The 22,624-nt window shown below is 43.5% G+C and overlaps 1 protein-coding gene across 3 annotated transcripts; it reads right to left on the bottom strand.

The window, feature by feature from the left end:
* Nucleotides 1-1,330: 1,330 nt before the first annotated feature.
* On the bottom strand, nt 1,331-21,680 carry LOC122401688 (dynein axonemal heavy chain 7). Of its 3 annotated transcripts, none has more exons than XM_043403977.1 (28): nt 21,428-21,680; nt 20,768-21,122; nt 19,706-20,179; nt 18,862-19,242; nt 18,091-18,527; nt 17,905-18,020; nt 16,343-17,728; nt 15,482-15,679; nt 15,267-15,398; nt 14,141-15,193; nt 13,689-13,862; nt 13,428-13,600; nt 12,350-13,355; nt 11,702-11,890; nt 10,799-11,576; nt 10,412-10,712; nt 10,158-10,349; nt 9,873-10,099; nt 9,424-9,794; nt 8,937-9,117; nt 8,137-8,435; nt 6,630-6,794; nt 6,328-6,568; nt 5,563-5,883; nt 3,899-4,126; nt 3,683-3,834; nt 2,553-2,834; nt 1,331-1,537 (listed from the first exon to the last, which is right to left on the bottom strand). In XM_043403977.1, exons 1-28 carry the CDS (start codon nt 21,663-21,665, stop codon nt 1,331-1,333), a joined length of 10,257 nt encoding a protein of 3,418 aa, XP_043259912.1. In that variant the 5' UTR covers nt 21,666-21,680. The 3 variants fall into 3 exon arrangements, with proteins under 3 accessions (XP_043259912.1, XP_043259913.1, XP_043259914.1); XM_043403978.1 differs by having other exon boundaries at nt 5,584-5,883; XM_043403979.1 differs by having other exon boundaries at nt 3,899-4,136; nt 5,594-5,883.
* Between the last annotated feature and the right edge of the window lie 944 nt (nt 21,681-22,624).

The raw sequence follows: 22,624 nt of genomic DNA, 5'->3' as shown, positions 1-22,624 counted from the left end.
AAAGGGGAAAAGCCGAGATACGGGGAGAGATCAATACGAGGTCGCTAGGCAACGAGCCTCCGGCGATCTCGGTCCGGGTAGACAGGGTGCCGCCACCAACCCCTGAAGCCACCCACCAAACCACCCACCAGTCACCCCCCGAACCGACCTGCCTCTGAATATACACCGTGCTCACCTCTCCCACCGTTCCTCTCTTCTCATCCTACTGTTTTTCATCCCGGTGTTCCTCCCCGCGACCCGCCGCGAACCACCCACCCCCCACAGCCCTCCGCGCCCGCGGACGGTCCTAGCCGGCCTATCGCGCTATCTCCTGCGGACGCACGCTGCCTTCGAAATCTCTCCTGCACCTGGCTGCGAGCTCTTGATACCCGCTTGCAATATTTACGATAACCGTTTGCATAGGAATCTCGATTTTGCGGCGGATACGCTCGCCCGTTCGCCGCAGGGACGTTGACGGTGTATCGGAGAGGACCGCGGCCTCCGGGCACGGTTAACCTCGGCCGGTCCTCCGTTTTCCTTTGCACGGTCCGTGCAACGTCGCTACGGCGTACGCGATCGATGACTCTTACACCGGTGGTCGTTCGAACAGTTTTCACGGAGAACGTTCGACGCTCGATTGATTTTGGACGGAGAGACCGAGCCTCTGACCCGGATGTACCGCCACCTGTTGTAGGGCCACCGTCCAGGTGCAAACTTGGACGGTGCTTCGTGGAAAAGAACGGAGAAATTCTGAATATTCCGGGTATCCGATGCGCGGCTCTCAAGTGTCGACCGACGAAAGTATCGAAGAGTTTCGGTGATTCGCGTTCGAAAATAATCGTTATTTTTTTTAAATTTTATATTCATAATATGTATAGTAATTAATGATTCGATTTATTGCACAGATTTTAACGTTTCCACTAATTTCGTCGTACACGTTCTTTTGCAGTCAATATTTTTTGTTCTGGTAGATACGTCGCTAATTTGAGTAGTATGCAAAAATTCAGTTGTTTAACGCAATTAAATAAACGTGACATTCTGTTCCTGATATAATTAGCCGTTCAGCATAGGATTGAATATTTTCGAGTAATTGTTCATAAAATAACGAAAAGTTCATCGAGTTTTTTTTTAATTTAAGAGGAAATCAAATCGTTTCAGTATTTCTTTGCTATTAAATTTCAAATCTAGATAGAAGATCAGAGTTCAAAGATAAAAAAACGCTGTTACGAATTGGAGATAAAACGAACCTTTTTGACGACTATCAGCAGAGTGATGGATGATACGTGGAGTAAATTGAGATGATAGATTGAGGTTAAACTAAACGTAACTCACGATGCACGTAATAATTGGTCTAATCGGACAATTGACAGAGCATAGCTACGCCTCGTAGAATCCAGTGCTCCGGTGGATGCTCCGTCGGGAGCCATATGGCGATTACGAAGTTCGTCGAGTGGCCGGTTGTCGACAGGACGCCCTTCCTCTCGGTGGTTTTGTACACGGGACAAGTATACGTGTACTTCTCCGATACTTCATCCTTTTTCGCTGGTACCAGCCAGATCTACCGAAACGAATATAACAGTCAAAGGGGATTGCAAATCGCGGAACGAACTCACAGTGGATCAGAAGTTGAAATTTAATATTGTAAAAATTTGAAAACATATCTGTCGATTAGCGATTTAAGAGAGGCTAGGTCTATAAATACACGTAACGACTGGTTTTTGAGATAAATAAGCTCATACGTCAAAATTTTTATTTATGAAATGACCATGGCTCGCGTGTCACAAAAGAGAAGTAGTAAGGTCTGATATAATTGTTCTCCAAAATGAATATTTGCATTTTCTGCTACAAATATTCATTTTAGATGGAAAACGGTAGACATTTTTAGTACTTCGATCGAAATTTCGAGTCGGCGTCATTGTTCTTATAAAATATTTTCGTTTGACTTCATTTATTTCGGATACCAGTGGCCACATGTGGCTAAAAACTGGGTGTCTGTTGACTCTTGTCGAGACCTACAATTTGGTACATGTCTCATTAAAAATGAGTGGTCCACTTCTTGCCACCTTTATACGCACGTAGACAAAAAGAAAATGACAATGTACAGTTTCCACGAATCTGAGTAATAGCTCGTGAAAAGAATTCCGTCCATTTAAAAAGCTATTCTGGCCTAAAAGTTTGAAAAATCAATTTTTCTGTTGTTTGGATTCGTAAAATTAATAGCTGTTTTAACAGTACAGTTGAAAACCTTATTTCTTGAACTTCTATGCACAATATCTCATCTTCAGAAGACATATTGCTATCAGATAAAGCAGAGATTTTTACAAACATTCTGTTTTTCATATTTTTTAATCTCAATCTAATCAAGATGCTATTTTCCTTCTTTATTTCACATTAATAAAAATTGACCTTCCAAGCCAAGCTACCCCTTTGACGTAAGAACAAGTTTTTGAAACTAGAGTAACTCCTTCGAAAGAAAAGAAGATTTCATTGTTTAACGTTAGGTTTAACTTTTCAATTTAAATTAAATTGAAACGCATCGTTCGAACGAAGACAGAAATGAGAAAGGCACTCACGTAAGGAACAACATCGTATAAAATTTTTGGTAGAGACTCGGCGAGCTTCATTGTTGCCATATTGAAGCGAGCTCCGTCGAGAAACAGGCCGTAAATGTAAACACCGTCGGCTGGTGGTTCGGAGAACACAGTTTCTTTCAAAGGAATAAAATCGTAGATGAGAAGATCTATAGGGATCGAGTATTTCCTTGCGTAGTTCTGGCGTGCGCCGGTGAGAAACGCTTGAGTGAAGTAGAAACCAGAGATCCAGAAAGACGTTGGCGGCCCCTCATCGTACCATAACTGCAAGAAGGTTAAAAAAAAAATCGAACAACCGGCTATCGTACCATCTAGTGTAAAAAAAAGATAATTTAATTTAACAATGTGGGAATAATTTAGTAAAACGATTCTGGTGCTATTGCAATCTTGTTAAGCTTTGAGAGAACCGAAAGAATAGAATAGAGAGATAAACTGATATCCACTTTAAATGCGTAAAACATTTTAAATCAATAAGTTTAGTCATTCCCGAGGTATCATGAGTTTGAGAAAAACGCATTTAAAGTTTAAGAGCACTTTCAAGATAGATGAGCATAATTGCTTTTCCACCCGCGCGCTGCTCCCTCCAAAGTACTGTAGCTTCAGCAGTTATTCGTATTTCGGTATAAAATTCACAGGACACATTTTTAGAAAGACTAATTAAAAGAAAATGGATATTTTTTGACACTCTTACTGAAAATCCACCCTTTGGAGAGCATATACGTCTGAAAGATTTATGGAAAAGTTGGTTAGCATTTCATGTTCATTGCCTCCTATCATAATTAATTTTAAATTGTGGTAGCCATTTGCAAAGAGCTGAAAATGTACTGGAAATCAATTATTTCGCGTGCAAACGATATATAAATATTATTCTCGAGTAGATATTAAAATTATATTAGACGATAATTCCTAAACTATCAGAAAGGTAATTCTAATTTTAAATCATTGTTAAGCCTTTCCAGAGCACATTCATCCACCGACAGATTAAAAATGACATTGACTATGAGACGTATTTTCATTTTTAATATCGTATTTCGTAAAACTTTTTCAATTCACTTTACTATTAGGTCTCGTTTTGAAAGACCCTGTATGACTTTCTGGATGAACATAGATACCTGAAGGAAAACCAGTCTCTTTAGGAAGTCCTGAACGTAGCTGCCCAGCGGCTTCAACGACGGATAGGAGTTTCTCATCCACATCTTCGGTATCCTCCCAGTAATTATCGACATGTAGACTTCTTCGAGGTCCGGGTTCATGATCACCAGACCTTAGATCAGCGTTCACCAGGGTGTGAAAAATCGATCGAGCGCCGTAGTCGCTTAGTCATTTACCTTTGATCGCCCTCTGAACATTTATGAGGCTATTCCTGATCGTTTGCAGAAGCTTGTTGAATCTTCCCATTTCCTGGACCAGCACCGTGTTCATGCTTTGATTATATAACGTCGGATACTTCTCGAGTGCCGCGACGAGATCGAAGTCCTCCGGCAACTTTGACAGAATATCAGACGCCACCCCGTAGACGGTCTCGTCGGGCGATTTCCCTGTGTCTGTTTCCGTTTCTCCGGTGTCCTAATTGGAGGACGGAGCAACACGGTGCCTCGTTAGTAATCCGCATAATTCGTCACGCAGAATACATTTAAGGAACGCTATTATATTTGTGAAACACGACCGTCCCGTGCGCGCAGCGCACCTTAATTGTCTCGAAATTAATGAACGAAGATAATGATAACGCCACGGCACCGCCAATGCCACCGGGAATTTGTTCAACGGGAATTGATAATATTTTTAATGCGCGCGAACGCGTGGTCTCGGACCAGCGTTCTTTGTGTCGTGTTCTGGAACACGGCCAGCGAACGGAATTGCCTTTTATCCGTGGAATAATTATCGCCCGACGGTTGTGAAAAATAAAAAGACAAGAGACAACGGGAAACATTGTCAAAAAATTAATAAAAAGGATGGTGCCTGGGCAAAGCTGTTGTGACGCTTCTCGCATTCGCCGCCAGAGGGCTACGCTCTCTCGCGAGTACTCGACCAACTACCTATTTAAATATGGCGTCGCCACAAGGCTAAACGAAATTTCATATTAAGTCGTTTGCAAAGGCGTTTTTGAGGAATGTTCTCACTGCACGAAGGAAATTTGAGCAGTATTGTGCACGTCATTAAATTTGTTTTAGTTGAAAACGAGCATATCCGGTACTGTAATCTGTTGGATTTTAATTTGAAGAAAAAACGGTAGAACGAGAATGAGATTTGTTTTATGAACTCTTGCCTGATCAAACAGTCAATACTGATTACTATTGCCAGTGCAATTAACCAAGAAATAAGAAAAGAAACACGATAATGCGAGGCCACGTGTTGGAAAAACCAACACCGAAACGACGTGCAAGTTTGGATGGGGAAGTCTTCCCTCCCACAGTCTATTTCCCAGATGAAGCACCTTCTGATTACCATCTGTTTCGATCGATGGAACACGACCTCAGAGGGAAAACATTCCGAAAATTCGACGAAGTGAAAAATTGGTCGACGCATACTTCGTATCTAAACCACCGGGTCGTGGAATTCAGCTTTCACCGAACAAGTGGGCGAAGCTACATCAATCTCTTTTAAAATTACTTGAATAAAGGAAGTAAATTATAATCGAATTAGTTTCATAAAAATTTCAGATTAAAAAAGTCAGTAGAACTTAATAATTGACTTAATATTTTCATAAAAAAAAATCTCAAGATTCATGCATAAGAAACTACTTGATTCTCCTTTTTGGATACGCTAAGAAATAGCTTTAACAATTCAAAGTGAGAAAGAATAATTCTGTTGAAAAATATTTCATTACCTTTCGTCTCGATTTCCTCAGCTGAGATACGCATAAATTACACAGGATAAAATATCGAAAGACTGCTGATTAAATTTTCAAGCTGTGTTTAAAATTACTTACTTTGATACTGTGGACAGACTACGCGATGGAAAGACAATAAGATTATTTTCGTAACATTGAAACGAACTTTAGTTAGCTTTAGACCCATTCTCACCTGGGTTGCTAATATCGAAGATAACATTAACGTGGTTTCCTGCTGATCCTTGATGATGTCAGCATTCTCATTCATCCCGAAGACACTGGGAGCGGTGGCCATCGGAAAAGACTTAACGTAATCCAGAAACTCGCCGTGGCTCTTGACTTGAGGCACATAATACACGCCACTTGGATCGAACAAGTATCTCTTTTGCGTGATGAGCTCCGGGCAGTAGAATTTCGCCAGGATGGTGATCAAAGTTCTCCTGTCCCATTCGTCTGTCACGCGTCCGCCGTAATTGCATTCGCCTGGGAGACAAATTAATCACGAATCGAGCCATTGCGTGCCCTAAACTTGTTCCCAAATCATTGGAGACGCCATATCACATCGACGCGTTACTAGATTTCAAATTCGTAATCGGGCAACAATTACGATTAACGTTCAGAATGTTACTCGAGACTTTTCTAAATACAGGACTCAAATACAAATAGAATTATTCCATTCGTGTATGAGATAAATTCATTCGAAATTAAGAGCGTCCTAACTTTGTTCCTCGATCATTAGATGTGTCAAATACGAAATAATACACACGTTCGTTGCATTGTACCGATAAGAGGAATAAAATTCTTATTAAGAAGTTCGAACGGAAGCAGATCGGATTAAATTGTGATAAATAAAATAAAATAAATAGTAAGGACCGGCGGAAGATAAGGAAATACAAATCTATGATGAGCCAATATTGAAAGAGATACCTGTTAAGTATTTCAAGGCGGTGAATTGCACATCGTCGTACTGGTCCAAAAAGATTTTCAGCTGCAAAGCGCTGATGCGCAGATCGGTCTCGTTAAACTCGTACTGATTGTTCCATCCAATCGGACCAAACTGCCTTCGTTCCTGGATGATCGCGTGGAAAAAGCACAGCGAGAAGAGTAGCTTCTTGAAAGCCACGCTCTGTTTCGACGTTTCGAAGAAGTCTTCGTTGCATATCGGGTCCTGTAATTTCACAATACACGTTCTTGTTCTACGACTATGTTCGCGGTTACGATTCTATTACCTGTAAGAAGGACCTGATTATATTCGCCCGCAATCCTTTCGGCGGCTCGTTGGTCATTTTGACACCGTTCTGAAGAATGCTGACTGGAAAGTGATCCACGGGATAACTCGTTAGCCATAATCGAAAATCCGGATGCACTGTCTCTGGAGTGAAACTTTCGCAAATCTGAAAAGAATTTTATTGCTTTTATTGCTCTTTATGCTCTTTAAAGCTACGAAACACATAGCAAAGGTAAAAGGAGAGAATCTTCAGTGTCCACTATCTTAGAACAGTCTATTAACGCGTATTAAAAGTACTAAAACTTTAGACGCGTGCAGTTCCGAAGATACTAGTGTTTTATGAATTATCGAGCCACTGTTAGAAGCGGTGAACCTTCCTCTTTAAAATGGTTTTTGGTTTTTAGCGATCCGACTTTCCGTTTTCGAGATATCGTAATTTATGTAAAGGGGTAATTTTCTTAATTCGACTATCTCTGTCTCCGTCTGACGCGTCGCGTCGGGCCTCTCTCTCGCACGTGAGTCGAGACAATCGTGACGCGAAAGTCGTAGTATTTCCAAGAACTTACTACGCACTGTTTACTATTGTCACGCGCGCGAGTTCATTGATCTCAATGAAACGTAAACAAACGCTTCGGACCCTTATATCTCCGTAACTAGCCACCGCATCGCCTTGAAACTAAAATCGCCATATCTTCGGAACTAATAAAGCTATCGACTTGTTCGAACGCTCATTTTAAAGGGCATTTCATCCCCTATCCGGTAACTATATCAACTACTATAATTTATGCTATCTTCTATGTTTATTTTCAAATTTACTTTGACACTATGCACCCAAAGACGTTTCAGCAATCCCTATTGATCATACGACTGGTATGCGATAAAGCTGGATTATAAATTGTTTATTCAATTAAAAATGAATTTAAATTTGTATACAGGATGATTGTGTAATTATTATGCCAGCATGTTTTCGTAAATAATTATTTTCTCCGGAATTTACGGTATCGACTTAAAACAAAATTTGTTTCCAAGTGTGTCTTATTTTCTATACTATAAAAATCAAAACATTTTAACGTAGTTTGTAAACTTTTTGTGTGAAATTAAAATACTAAGTATGCACATTTAGAGTAAAAGTATCAAATATTTTTGTATAGATTTTCAAAATACATAAGCGAAAGATATTTTACGAATAAACTTCAAAGCACAACTATCCATAGATATAATGCAAAAATTAGAAGTAAGTTGCCTCGTAAACGAGAAAAAGAAAGACTGGTCATTTGATTGGTCATGGTACGAATGGGTATACATGAAGTATCAGTAGATTTAGTGTTAAATTTTAGCAAAAAACTTATGGTACGACCTAATAACTGAGGATATCGAAAGAACAACTTTCAGATTAATGGAATCGTGAGATTCGAACGACCCAATGACCTAATGGTACATTTCCTCTCGCACCGTTACGAAGATGTCGTGAATGAGCGAATGTCGTGCATGGAAATTTGTTTTTCTACCTTTTCCAGCTGCGGCATGAAACTCTTGGCGAGGTGACAATTCTGTAGGACTACCCAGGTGCCGTTCTTTATTCCCTCGTCGATCAGTTCCGCGGCAATAACGCCTTGTCCTTGACCCAAAGACAGGGAGAACAGTCTGTTGGTGCCGAAACCTTGGTCGTCGGCAAATTTCAATAGAATCGCCATGGGATCAGCGCCAGGCGTCAAGACGAATATAAGGGGAATGCAGGCGTACGAGTCCGCGAAGGACGATAGCAAATCGAAGGGCGGCGGCTCGATGTACAGGCGTCCCAAATGCACTATCAAAAGAAATAATCCTATCTTTATATATTTTATTAAAATTTTTTCGCAATTTTAAACTTCTCGTAGTATATATTCATAGCTAGACGTCTTAACGTTTCGCGTATTCGACTTTGAATCTAATAAAATTCAGATATTTAAATGTACAAACTATAAAGTTCTATATTTTGCGTCAGCGTAGCCTTTAAGTTACTTGCTTTAACACTAGATTTACGAGCATTGTTCGCACGTATATTTATTGATACCTTTCATGTTAACGATTACCTTACAATACGATTTTTCTTTTAATTAGAATATGTATTTATGCCATTGCATCAATCAAATTCAACATAAGTTGTTAAAAAATAATACTTACGCGTTCTGCAATTTTAAATGTGGAATCAGGCATCCGTCAAATTGACTGTTTCCGTAAATCTAGTGTTAATATTAAGTTGTAAACGCGGCGCGTAATTGCCACGACGATCAACAATAAATGGCCTACCTTCGCAGAATTTCCCTACCTTCCACGAATTGCTGAGCGGCAGGTAAGACTTTGTCAGGACGAATACATCGCAGTACGAGCATTCTCTTAAAAGGGGTAACCGTGTCGTATGGCGCCGGGAAATGTAAAGTATGAGGCTCCATATGATCAAAGACGACCTTCCAAGCGTCTACGTTTTCCACGAAGGAATCTTTGAAGCCCTAAACGCAGGAACGAGAGCCGACAAAGTTTGTATAGACTGTGAGAATGTATTTGTCGAAGCTTTCGCGCATAAATCTACACGCTCGGGTCGTTAGAAATTTCCCAAGGAAACGTATAGGTACTATAATACCCTTTTCTCGCAAAAGGTTCAAAAGATATACTATAAATAGATAGAAAAAGTAAACATGCAAAATGGAAGTCATCCTGAGCCTACTAAGCAAGGATTAACCAAGTAAATAATAATAAAAAATCTCAATCTTTCGACACGTTTAATTCCTTTGTGCTTTTCTCGTATCTATTCGTACCTCAAACTCATGGACCTGGTCCAACCGACATAACTCGTCCCAGGATTTCGGCGGTAACCATTGCGTGGGATTCGCGAAAGGATTCTCGAGGCCTACGCCACCAGTCAACAGAAACATCCATTGGGATATGGAGATTTGCCCCTGTTTGTTCAGCAGATTCACCGAGAGCAGCAGCGAGAACAAAAGCTTGTCTTTCTCGAACAACGAGCGACATATGTTCACGTAGAGCGAGTAAGTGAATTCTCTCGTGAGATCCTTCAATCGTTGCTCTATGTCCTCGACAACTTCCGTGTTATCGATGGTGTTCTTGAAGAGATTCACGAACCAAACCAACGAGTACTGATACATGGGATCGATGTTCGCTAGAACGGCTGTTGAAAATTGGCATTTTAATCGAAACGAACGCTCCTAGTTTCGCCTCCAAATTTATTCGAACGTAATAGGTGTACCGATCGTGAAAAACAGGACCGTGCTGTAGACGGCTATGGGCGTATACTTTAATCTCGCCTCGTCGATAGACATTTCCGTCACCTCGGCCGCTGTTTGCTTCACGATTATCTCGTCGGAAAGAATCTTCGACGAGCTCAGAACACTGATCGCGGTCTCGTCCTCGAGAATGTTCTCCTCGGAGGTCGACAGAACTTTCAAAATGCGATCCTCTATCTCCTTCAGCATCCTACGAAAAAGCATTTGCTAATTAACGTTGCAGAAAACGTACCTGAAACGCGACGCACTTTTTATTGGCGGCTCCTTGGACGATCAACTGATTCTTCTCGGACTCCAAGTCTGGCCTCTCTTTCGCTACGACGATGCCCAGAAGCTGGTCCTCGAGGCCGATAGGGGTGATCATGAAATTTAGCAAAGTCACTTTCACCGCCACTTCCGGCAAATAATGCGGATTCCGTAATTTGGTCGTCATGTAGAATCTATAAAAAGAAAGCAATCCTCCTACAGTCTGGGCTAGGCATCCTTTAACGACGATACGCACCGAAATTTATCGGAATACTGAATGATGGAGTCCCCGATCTTGATGCAAATCGCGCCAGCAGACCTGAACGTCTGTTTCATCAATAGAGGCTCCAAGGCAGCGTCCAGCTCCTCGCCGATGTTCTCCAATAAAACTGGCTGCCCGAACTGAACAGCGTTTTCCAAAACCCTCATGTAATCGGTCTGCGACAACCTGATCACGTTGATGTTTGCCTCCTTCTCCATGTTCTTCACCCACTTGTTTGCTTGGCCCTGAGGGTCGATCATCAGTGGCCATCGTCGGGAATTCGTTACGATTATGCCTGTCGGAATTCAGTCTCGATCGGTAGGAGTCCTTGGACCAGATCATAAATTCTCTAAAAATATTTCTAAAATCCCTTAACGTTACCGTTATCCACAGAGAAAAGATCGCTAGGCAGGCCAAAGATATTCCAAGATCTGATCAGGACAGGATCGCCCAAAACCTGGGTGAGCTGATAGTCCTGAGTGCAGAAGACGTCCAAATCTGTGCATATTTGTACCCAGTTCTCGATCTGTTGCTGCCTGTACTGCGACGTAAACACCCCCAGGTAGGCCACGACGCCGGACCCGATCAGTATGTCGCCTGTCAGCTTGTAATAACGTTCCCCGAGCGACTTGGCCGTGTCCGACCATCTGGTGTATTCCCCGCCCAGGCCTCCGATCAGCTCCCTGGCTCTTCTTAGTTTCTCCTTGCACTCCGTCACCTCGTCCGTCATCGCCTGGTAATCGACCCTCCGCTGCGCCAACAGTTCCTCCAGCTCCGCCAGCCTGTCCCGAACCTCCTGCAGCTGAAGCCTCTTCAGGTTCAGTTGTTCCATCGCCTTGGAATAATCGGACTCCGCCTTGGCCAGGGCCTGTTTCTTGGGCGCCACGATCTTCGCCACGATGTCGTACTCCGACAACGCGAACACCCATCTGCAGAGACCCTCGCAGGCCGTGGACACGTGTCTGATCCTCTCCGGATCGAAGTCCGGGTTCGTCAGAATCGTCGTGCGAATCTTTGTCATGATTCTTTCCGGTATGTTGTCTTTGTCGAACGTCAACAGCGACTCGAGGAACCTCATGTCGCTCAACATACGAAGAGAAGCCTTCCAGTAGTCCTCCACCGTGCCTGTCGGGGTTTGGACCTTCTCTGGTTTCACGTCCTGCGAGGATAAGGCCCTGGTCGTAGCTTATTTTGTTTGGTTAATAACTTTATTAAGCGAGGGACAAACGCAAATGTAGGGTTTATCAATGAGAGAAGATTTTATTTTGTAATCGAAGAGGGTACCTTTAGAATGCAAACTGCTGCCATGACTAGTCGTACGCCAGACGGTGGTCGTTTCATGGATCTTACTATTTGAATGTCTTGGGGGGTTAATGTGTTCAATGCGGCGTTCGCAGCATTCAATATTGGCATCACTTCTTGCAAGTCGGCGTCACATTCCGTACGAATAGCTTCGGCTTCCCCTGCAACGACCTGAAACCCCCAGCAAAAACTACGTTGAGTTCTGCTCGTTTGGATCATTTTAGACTCGAGACTGTGCAGAGATTTCTATGCGTAAATATACTTATTTTTAGCAAAATTGATACTCGTTACGAAGTGCTTCTGTCCCATTACTTTCATTCAAGTCTATACACCAGGTTTTGATTAAATTTGCGGCAAAACAAAAATGGCAATTTTTACTCCTCGGGAAGGAGTGACTCCTCCGTTTTTATTCCCTTTTTCGGTGCTTCAAAGGTAACTCCTTCAAGCAAACACATAATGTCCGAATCTCATTAACGTCAACGCGACTCAAAGCGAACCCAACGAAGTATATCCGGAAAAGAAACTAGAAAACGCAAAAAAAAAAAAGAAAAGAAGCGTCGAGTGCCATTTACAAAACCGAGACTCTCCCGAATAAAATCGACTTTGATCATCAAACCGGCAACGCCTTACCATGGCGGCCTCCTCGTCGCTTTTCACAACTTGCTCGATGGCGACGGCTTCGTCGTTCTGTCTTTGAACGTCGAGGAACATAGCCTCCACGTCTTTGGCGGCGACGAGGAGCTTCGGTTGCAGCGCAACTAAAATCTCTTGCATCTTCTCCACTTGCTTGTGAGTACTGTCCAACCTTTCCAGGCCGGCCTCGTACCGTTTCTTGCCATCGAGCGCCTCGTTTCTTTTTTTCTCGAGCAGGTCCTTGAATGTGTTGATGAGCTCGAGATACGAGGTGGGCGTGACGTAGCTGTACCTCTTCGCGCGCTTTATGAACTCCTGCGACAGGTCCTGCGTGGACGTATGAAAGTACTGGCACATCTCGATGCACGCGTCGCGTTCCTTCTTCGTCAGATCGATCTCGCCGAGGAACTTGGTCGCTACGGCGAGCAGAGCGTCTTCGGGCCAGGACTGCAGCCAATCTATCGTGCAGCAGTTCACCAGGGCTGGAAACTTTCGTATCCTCGCGCGAAAATTGTCGCCGATGGGCGACATGGTCACCACCACGTGCAAGTGTTCGCGAACCGTCTGCACGAAGAAATTGAACAACGCCACGGGACTGCCGTCCGTCTGCACCGACCTGTCCCTCTGTCGATCGATCACCCTCATCTTCTCGCAGATATCGGTCATCTCGTCGGCGGGGAATATATTCGGGACCTCGCCGGAGTTCAGCAGGTTGCTGATATCCTCAAGGAACGTTTCCTCCTTGATCTGACTGTCCAAAAATAAAAACACTGTGTGCAGATCGCTGGATGCGCTCTTCCTCAGGATGTTCTTCACGTCCTCGTGCCATTCGTAGAGACCGTACTGCTGGGACATCTCCACCTGGAACAGTTCGTAGTCCGCGATGTGGGCCGCCAGTTTCGTCAGAGATTGGCGTCCGGAACCACCGACGCCGATCAACAACACGTGACTTCGCGGTTGCATCATCACGCGACAGATCCTCGAGAGATGTTCCACGGCGAATCTGACGGGGACGAAATAAAATTTATATTCCATTTGAATCGATGCGTATTAGGAATAGAGGCGATACTGAAACCTGAAGAGGACAAGGTCCATCGGTGTTCTCGAAATTGAATTGTACTCGGCGAGGTACTCTTCGACGGTGACTGTAAGGTTGTCCAAATTGGCGACTTCCGTGTACAGTTTCTTATCGGCCAGAGGATCTTGGAAGTCGCAGTAGATCAGATTTCGAAGCTCGATGTACGTCACCTAATAATAATTCGAGACTACGATTTGATGGAATTCTGGGGATACGTCAGCATCGATGAGTCGAAATCGGATGGAAACGATGGCGTACCGAACCCTTCGAACCTGTGATCAAATCTTCGAACATCTGATTCAAGTCGTCGTCCATATGCGCGGACACGGTCGATCGTATCTGTTCAACGAGCCAATTTATATCCGTATCATCGACCAGGCGATCCCCGTACACGCGGAGGACCTCGTGCACCCATAAACGCTTCATGCCCATCTTAAAAAAATTAATATTTCTATGTAATTATTTATTTATTACAAGGAATACGATAGGAAGCGTGAGTATATATATTTCTGTGTAAATAATCTGTTCAAAAGAGCCACAACACCGTTGCTAAGTTTGATTCTGTCTGTACAGATAAAAAATATAGACGTAATTATAAAACAATCGCAGTGAATATTCTGTTGTAAAACCTAACTTCGATAACGAAGAGCATCGATACCAAACGGAGCGAGCGAGATCTAAAAGAAGAAAAGGAGGACATCGATGCGTACAGAGTCATTGACCGTTTCAGGCGTGGATAGCAGCACACCCTGGATCACCCTCGAGAAATCTCGCAAGTTGAACAAGTAGTGGCACTTGGCTGGAGTGGGTAAAAGGTGCTGCCTAGTTTCTTTGTAAACGTCCAGCGTGCCGTCGACGACGTACCCGATGCAGGGCAAGAAAATGTGGGGAAATTCCCTCCTCTCGAGGTGCCAGGACACTATGGTGCTGAAAATGGTGGACAGGACGTCGTCCGAGAATTCCGAGATGCCCAGAGTGAAGAAGTGCCTTTTGAACCTCGGCGTGACGTCCAGACCGCCGGATGGCGGATTCATCGCGCAAACCAATTGCACGTCCACCAATTCTATGGGTTCCATTTCCTTCAGATCGTACCAGGTCCAATGGTCCAGCCACTGTCTCAGCAGCTCTATGGGCGGCTGTGCGCCGAATTCCTCTTTCTGCGGCATGGACAGATCGTCCACGAACACCACCCAATGTTTACCAGGCGGGGCTCCGTAAAGTCCCTTCTTCCTCCTGTCCAGTTTGCTCATGATGATCTCTTGGGTCTGATTGGCGGAGGTTTGAGCCGAGAATATCACGAACATCGGTTTGAAAGTCTCCGGGTCGTTCTTCAACAAGAACTCCATGATATACACGGACTTGCCCGTCCCGGTAGGACCAACCACGAGCACCGGTTTGTGGTGACAAATCAGAAGCTTGAACAGATGAAAGTAACGAACGGTCTCGATCGTCGGGACAATTATTTGATTCACCGGCATGTCGCTCGGAATCGTCGGGACGTCTTTCAAATCCTCGATCCACAGCCGCCATCTGCCTCTGCCCTCTTTGATGTACTTGTAATCGAAAACCAGGCCAGTTATCGGCAAATTCACCACGTACGGTTTCGATGGGTTCGTGGTATCCTCGGAAATATCGAAACGTTCCCTGACATCCTCGGGAAACTCTCTCTCTGTCAGGGCTCTGAAAAGTTCGCTGAACGATTCTCGAGAGTCGACCATCAACGTTCCACCGATGGCCCAAATGCAGGAAAAGAAGAAGCAACCCTGAAACGCGAACATTGTTGTAGAGTCTTTGGGTTTGATAAATAGTATCTGTGACGATATGATTGATGATGACCTCCACTTGCGCTCTCATATCCAGGTCGGATAATGTTTGGAGATATTTCTCGTCGTGAAAGTCGTCGAGGAAACAGTCGAACAGATACATCACGGATCTCACCAGATTAGCGTCAGGCATCGTTATCAAATCCTAGGAGAGGAACGAATATTAGGAGGAATCGATATATTTTAATTTTTTGTTTAAATTAGTTTCATAAAAGGTATCTCTTGAACCTGAACGTCCCCTCTGCGAACCAAATACAAAAGGGGTGGACAGAACCTCGTATACATATCGTGCAAGTGATGTTTAATGTGTTCTGTAAAAGTAGCCGGCAACGTGTTCATCCAAGAGATCAAAAGCGGTGACCATCCCAAGCTGACTGGTTCCATGTAAATCATGCCACATCTCGACACTGTGGCGGGCGATGCGACCTGTTGTTGCATGGGTAAATTATGATTGAACAAACAACTTAAAGCCACCTAAATGACCATCGTATAAAATAAGAAGCGATAAAAAATTTCAGAGTCACAATTTTGAATTTAATAAAAGGTTTTTTTCGTTTACTTTATACGTAATAGGTGTCCTTTCGTTTTTTACGACGCGAGAGTTGCTCGGATGGCCCATTTTTAATACAAAAGAAAATCGATATTTCCCAAAGTCGACGCTCACAGAGCAGCTTGATCGCCTTAAATAACGCCATTTTGCTCTCGTATGAAGCTTTTAGATAATACCGACGGATATGTGAATAAACATAATATAATAACCACAGACGATAATTTTTAGAACATTCTTAGTATTTCTAAATATTCTTTACTAAAATACGCGTTGTTTGCATCTTGAAACATTGAAATTATCTAATCTGTTTAGAAGTTATGATGTTTTGGACATACGGATGCAGGAAAATATTTCTGATCACACATATTTTCGATAAAGAATTTTTTTCTCGAAAGTACGCAGGAATTCGGAGGTATGTGTATTCACCAAAAATGATTGTAATTGACCCCCACAACCGAAAATAATTTTTTCAAAATTATTTGAAATTTTTAAAATCATTCCTTATCATCCCTATGCTGAAAGATCGCGAAGTTCTGTACCTCCAGGTCCATAGGCTCGTAAATGAGATTGGTCGTGGGCGCCAGTTGGATAATCTCCCCCGAAGTCAGGCAAAGCTTTTTATTGTCGTCCAATACAGTGTTCATGTTCTCGATCCAAAGGGCGTCGACGGGTCCGTCGAAAACTAGCCACTTTCTATTCGGATTGGTGGACGTCGCGAAGGCTCTGTAGCTGACAGCGAGTATACCGTCGCTCCATTCGTGCGAGGCCGGGTCGAATTGCCCGTATAATTGGCCCATGGTGATCGCCTTAGGATTAATAACCGTTATCTCCACCCGGTGTTCGTCCATCAATTTGCGGTCCTCCAGCAGGCCGAGGCAACTGGCTAGCATCCTGTACGCGGACGTCTTGCCGCCAAACGGCAGCCCCACGATCATAAAGCCGTGCCTGACGATCATCATCTCGTATATCTGTTGTATCTTCTGCAAAAAGAAATCGGTGCACTGGATGTTCGCCTCCGTGCACGCGTCCATCGTGCAAGCGTTCAGGTGAGTATAATCGGGCGGCGGAAGAACGACGCCGGGGAACAGATCCGAGGCGATACCCTCGAACAAAGGTAGATCGTGTACGAGAAATTTCGGCAGGTTGACGTCCAGTATGCTCCTAAGCATCAGTATGTCCTCGGACTCGTCCGGATACCTGAGCTTCAGGTTCCCAGCGGCGACCAGGACGGATTTTACGGCTCTCATACCGTAATCGTAATGGTTATGGCTGCTCAGTTGTTCCGAGCAGAGCTTGTATGCGGTGACGATCTTCACGGCCAGCGGTCGGCCGGTGTAGAAACCGTACGAGTAGAGAGTGTTTTCCGCGATCAGCGCGTAATCGGGCACCATCATGGCGACGGGACGGAACAACGCCTTCAGATTGTCCGGTAACTCAGATCTGCCGGCGTAACCGGGATTCATCGTGATGAAGATGGCGCAGGTCGGGTCCAGGAAGATCTCCGTCCCCTCGAAAACCATCTTCTCGGCGCCGCTGTTTATCGCCCGCTGAATCGTCAATATCTGTTGAGCTACCACCGACAGGACCTCCAGGTCGATTCTGTTGAACTCGTCGAAGCAGGACCAGGCGCCGCAAGACGCTAAACCTTTGAAGAATTTGCCCAAAGCCAAGTAGTCCAATCCCTCGGAGCAGTTGAAGACTACGCATTGTTTGGCTACTGCTTTTGCCAGGTCCTTGGTGGTCTCCGTTTTACCAGTTCCGGCTGGTCCCTCCGGTGCACCGCCCAGATGAAGACTCAGAGCGCCGAAGAGGGTGCGATAGCAACGGTCCGTCAGTGGTGTGATCACCAGTCTCGAAGAATTGCCAAGGTACTCGTAACCGTACCGCTGATGCGAGTTGATCATGTAAGCCCACATGTTTTCTTCCTGGAAGAAAAACACTCGTTAAAGTAAATGTTCATAGAGACCTACGTCATTGGTAAATTGATTTCCAAAAAGTTGTTTCGACATTCTCCTTTATGCTATAATTTTCCTTGTTCAAACTCGTGACAACGAACGGTGGAAGAATAAATAATAATAATTGTCTGAAGAAGCATTCTAACCAGCCAATAGTATCGTAGGTGGCACAGCCATCTGAAGTCGGTGTTTTTGATCACTTTCTCTAAGCAAAGTTCTTCGAGTACGTCTTTCCCGTGTACGTCCAGCGTGACGAGAGCCTCTGAAATTCGGGACGCATAATTGATTCTCGATATTCTGACGTACCGCAGTTAAATACGTTTAATAATCACCTAAGGTAATACGATTCTGCTTCGAGAGTTTGCCTCTAACGATTAATATAATGTCGTTCAGTTCTTGCTGGCACTGGTCCAAGTATTTATTCATACCCTGGATACCATGCAACATCGACTCCTCTATACGTAGGGTCCAATACGTCTTGCCAACGCAGAGGATCGTTTGTCCAGGCCACTCGAGCACCCAGACTTTCCTGGGTTTGGTAGGATACGCCTGTATCGCCTGGTCCACCACATGCCGCACACTTCGACGCATAATTGCTTCCAGTTCGATGAGCCACTTCTCCACTTGTCCTCTGGCGGCTGAAGTGGATATTATGTCCACCAGGTCCACCTCTTCGTCCTCTGTGGACGTCATCCCGAGCACTTCGAGATCCTCGTTGAACTTCAGTCTGTGTATACCTTCGAAGCACTTCTTCAGATGCGGTTGAACGCTGTAACGCCCGGTTACGAATCCATAAATCACGATTTATCGATTATCGATCCGGGTCGGTTCTGACCCCGCGGGAAAACTACTTCCGTGCGCGTTGGAATCATTAATACGTATCGGTCATTATCAATTAAAAACCGTTTCTAATTTAATAACCATTCTGAACCTGTGTAGAATCTATATAGAATTGAAATAGAATATCTTCGTAACAGTTCTGTAAAGATTCTGTTGTACGTAAAAATTTGAAAAAGTTAAACGAAGGGTAGGAAGGGAGAGGGATTATGACTGAAATTACAATTTAAACGCACAGTCAGCTCCGAGATAAAAGTCTGAATTACCGAGTCGGATCCTTGGTCTCGGATAGAATTTCCAGCAACTCGTCGTTGGAGAGGAAGAAGAACCTCGGGAAGAAGAGTCGTTTCTTCTCGAGGTAATCGTTCAAGCCTTTCTGAATGTCTTCTAGCAAACCATAACTCTTCTTCAGCCTCTCCAGCATTTTATCGATCTCGATGACGGATAGAACGCGAGGATCCACGTGGACGGTCTTCATGATGTCGCGCCAAGCTTTGTCAACGGCGGAGAACTTCCTGCCCTCGTCTGGCATTTGCTGTTGGATATCCGGTGACGTGAATATCGGCTCCAAGTACATCCAGATCGCCTGTACCCGTAGCCACTGGTCCAGAATGTCTTGCAGTACGTACAGTTTATGCTCCCATATCCTATTTATTTCATGGAAAATTTCAGATCATTCTTCCAATGTTAACAGGTACCTAGTCGTACATTTTAGTGCAAGTTCGAGCATCGTCAAAGATATAAAGACCATGATCGTTTTTGACTAACCAGAAATTGTATTGATAAATTAATAATCTTAAAATTTTATTTATAGGGATTTTATATGCAATACCCGTATTAAATAATTTTAAAATAAAAACTAGAAAATTTTATTCATGATATGTTTTTTTTCATTTGTTTGAATTTAATATTCAGTCGTACGACTCGAAATAAAATCATAGAAATATACAAAATTTCAACGATGTTTCGGTTATAGAGGGTGTTTCAGATTTAAACTTTCATTTTATATATATCTGTATATCTTTGGACCCCTAAAAGTCAAAGTAAGAATAAAAATAAACGGAATAGAATTTCTAAATGGACATACTCCGATGTATCGCTTTTGCTTACAGTATTCTTTGCTCGAACGGTTTTATGTTGGGCGAATTCTTTATAGTAACCGTCCTGATGATATGATCGTCCAAAAGTAGCTGTATATCGTCGACGCCCGCAATGACGTAAGTGCCAGTATCTTTGAAAGGGTTCACTGTAAAGGTCAACTCGGCCCAATCCTCTTGCATCTTGTCGATAGCCTTCTCCAGAGTGTTCTCCTTCGACGCGTTGTCCGAAATACCCGTGAACTTCTCAACGAACCCTTCGAGGCCCATAGACAGAACCTTGGCCAACGTTAAATCGGCATCCACTTTCATGGGAATGCCGATAATCTCCGAAATTTGCTCCCAATGGCGGGCCTTTAATCCCGGATTGCCCAATGTGGCCACGATAGGCATGCATTCGGTGAATTCTTCGATTTTCTCGCGCACGCTGATCGCCAGGTTCTTCAGATCTGGCTCTTGGAACGACTTCTCCAGCTTGTAGATCGTTCTGATCGTTTGAACAAATTTTATTAATCGCTCGTCGAACGTAAATTTTATTCTACAACATCCACTAGGTCTTCCTAGTAGACTATCTCTTCCTAAACACGAATACTAAAGCAGAATTGCTGTGTCGCTCTTATCGTTAGTTTTTAAGAAAGGCAAATTTGCATAAACGAACACGACAAGAAAATTAAAACTAGTACTAGTTCTGTAATCTAATTAAAATTCATGAACCCTATTCAGATTTATTATCTTCAATTAATCGCCGTATGGATGATATGGCCAGTCAAAGTGTTAAAAAGAAATCTGGAGTCTTTAGACTCGATGAAAGCCTTGACCGCCCCTTTGATCTCTTCTCCACTGAGAAAATGTTTCCCCTTTAAGAAGATGTCTAGGTGTTTGAAGAAATAATAATCTGTAGGAGATAAGTCTGCTGAATATGGTGGATGCTGTAGAATCTCATAGTTTAAATCAAGTATGAAGTCTTGAATTATCGTGTAACAGGATAGATCCCCGACTGTCAACGAATATACAAATAATGTCGTACGTCGAGGACTCCCGAGGATAAAAATTGCAACGCAGTAAATCTATCGACCTGTACGCGTATCCCACGTCGTTCTCGATTTCCTCGGGATCGAAGCTGCCGACCATCGAGTTCATCCACTTGTCGTGTTTGGTCAAGAAATCGCAGATAGCGTCGAAAAGCTGTTTGAAGGGTTTCAGCTGATCCGCGATCTGCTTGCGACGTGGATATTGCGTGATATCCCAGTCGAACGCAACCTCCTCTTCGTTAAACTTATCGATCTTCTCCATGGCAGCGATCAGCCTATTCTCCAGATTCTGAGTCCTCCTCTGATACTTGAACACCTCCGTGATGTCCCCCCAATATTGTATCTCGTCGACTTGTTTCGCATAGGAATCCAATTCGTCCTCGAACTTCTGGTACCTAACTGTTAAGACAAGACTCATAGATCGCGTCGTTCGAACGTATGACTGATAAGGGAACAGCCTTGAACGATAATGTTCGATTTTTACGAAACGGTAAAACCGTCCCCCAAAATCGGGGGTGGAAAAGATATTTAAATATAAACAGAATATCAAACATTCTCCATTTTCTTCGAACAATTTATAGAATAGCCAAGAATGTTTGACAAGTATTTGTTTTTCTTTACCAAAGGTGTTTCCATGTTAAAGCAGTGGAAAAGTATATAATCAGAATATTAAACATTCGATTATCTTTTTTCCAATAGCAAACCTCTTAGTGCCTCCTGAAACTCTATGGTCTTGTTCGCCACGATGACCTCGTACTCCTCCAAGACTTGAGGTATTCTGTGGTACCACTGAAACGCTGTGTTGGTGACGTTTATCTCGGTGTCGGTGAAAATGTAATAGTCGGACAACAAGAGAATGTGCTCGATTATTGTGTAAAGCTGATGCTCCAGATCCTTCAGAGAACCGTCCACGGCTCTTCTAACGAAACTTATCAGATCCATCAAGGCGGCCGTGTCGGCAGGCGTGTCCAGGGCACGATCAGTTATAGCTTGGTATTCCTCCGCGGCTCTGAATCAACTTTTTGCTATCCGATCAATTTTCTCTTGGATAATTTTATCGATACTCGGTTAAGGTAACAGGAGACTCACTTTCTCGCAGCGTTCTGGTACCTATTCACGAGGGTGTCGGTGAGGAGACATTTTATACGACCGACATTGTTGACAATCGTCTCGATGAACGTCTTTCGAGACAGTTTGAAGAAGCCGGTGAACTCTGTCCTGTCGATGTCCACCGGAATATTCACCATAAGATCGTGATAAAATTTTATCATTCCGTCGTATTCCTCAAGAGTTTTACTCTCGTCTTTTACGAACTGTTCCACCGTTTGGTACTCCTGGTTGTTGTACAAACGCTCGTGTCTGCAACGAAGAACACGATTCACGACTGAAAGAAAAATAGTGATCGAAGGAACCGATGTTTAATAGTCACGTTCGCAGCTCGTTCAACAACTTCTCGGGAATCAGCCTTTCCTGATCGATCAGATCAATAATTTCCTGTTTGTACGCGTTTACTTTGGCTTCGTCAATCTGTGGCTGTAGACAACGAAATTAAAACTTATCGTCTAATCGAATTCCTGAAGAAAATTATTTTTTACAATACTTTCAGAATTTCTAACGGGCCGGACCAATCCAGATAGAGCTGCGTTTCCAGTTTCGTGAATTTTTTAACCGCCTCGCATATACTGTCCAAAATGCTGCAAAGTACATTCTTAAATTCGTCGAAGGATGGATCGAAAATGAGCTGCTCGGAACTGACGATTATGTGCACGTTAAACTCCCGCATGGCAAGCTGTAAAAGAATGATTACTACGTCGTTCCTACTATTTGCCTCTTGTAGGACGTTTTAAAATAATGCACCTGATCACGAATAGTCAAATCCATAAAATCTGTCAGACTATGTT

Source organism: Colletes gigas, unplaced genomic scaffold, assembly GCF_013123115.1.
Source record: "Colletes gigas isolate AHSC1104 unplaced genomic scaffold, ASM1312311v1 Colletes_gigas_Sc00027, whole genome shotgun sequence".
NCBI classification, from domain to species: Eukaryota; Metazoa; Arthropoda; class Insecta; order Hymenoptera; family Colletidae; genus Colletes; species Colletes gigas.
Note: the sequence above shows the minus strand (reverse complement) of the source record. Positions and strands in the feature narration are given on the sequence as shown.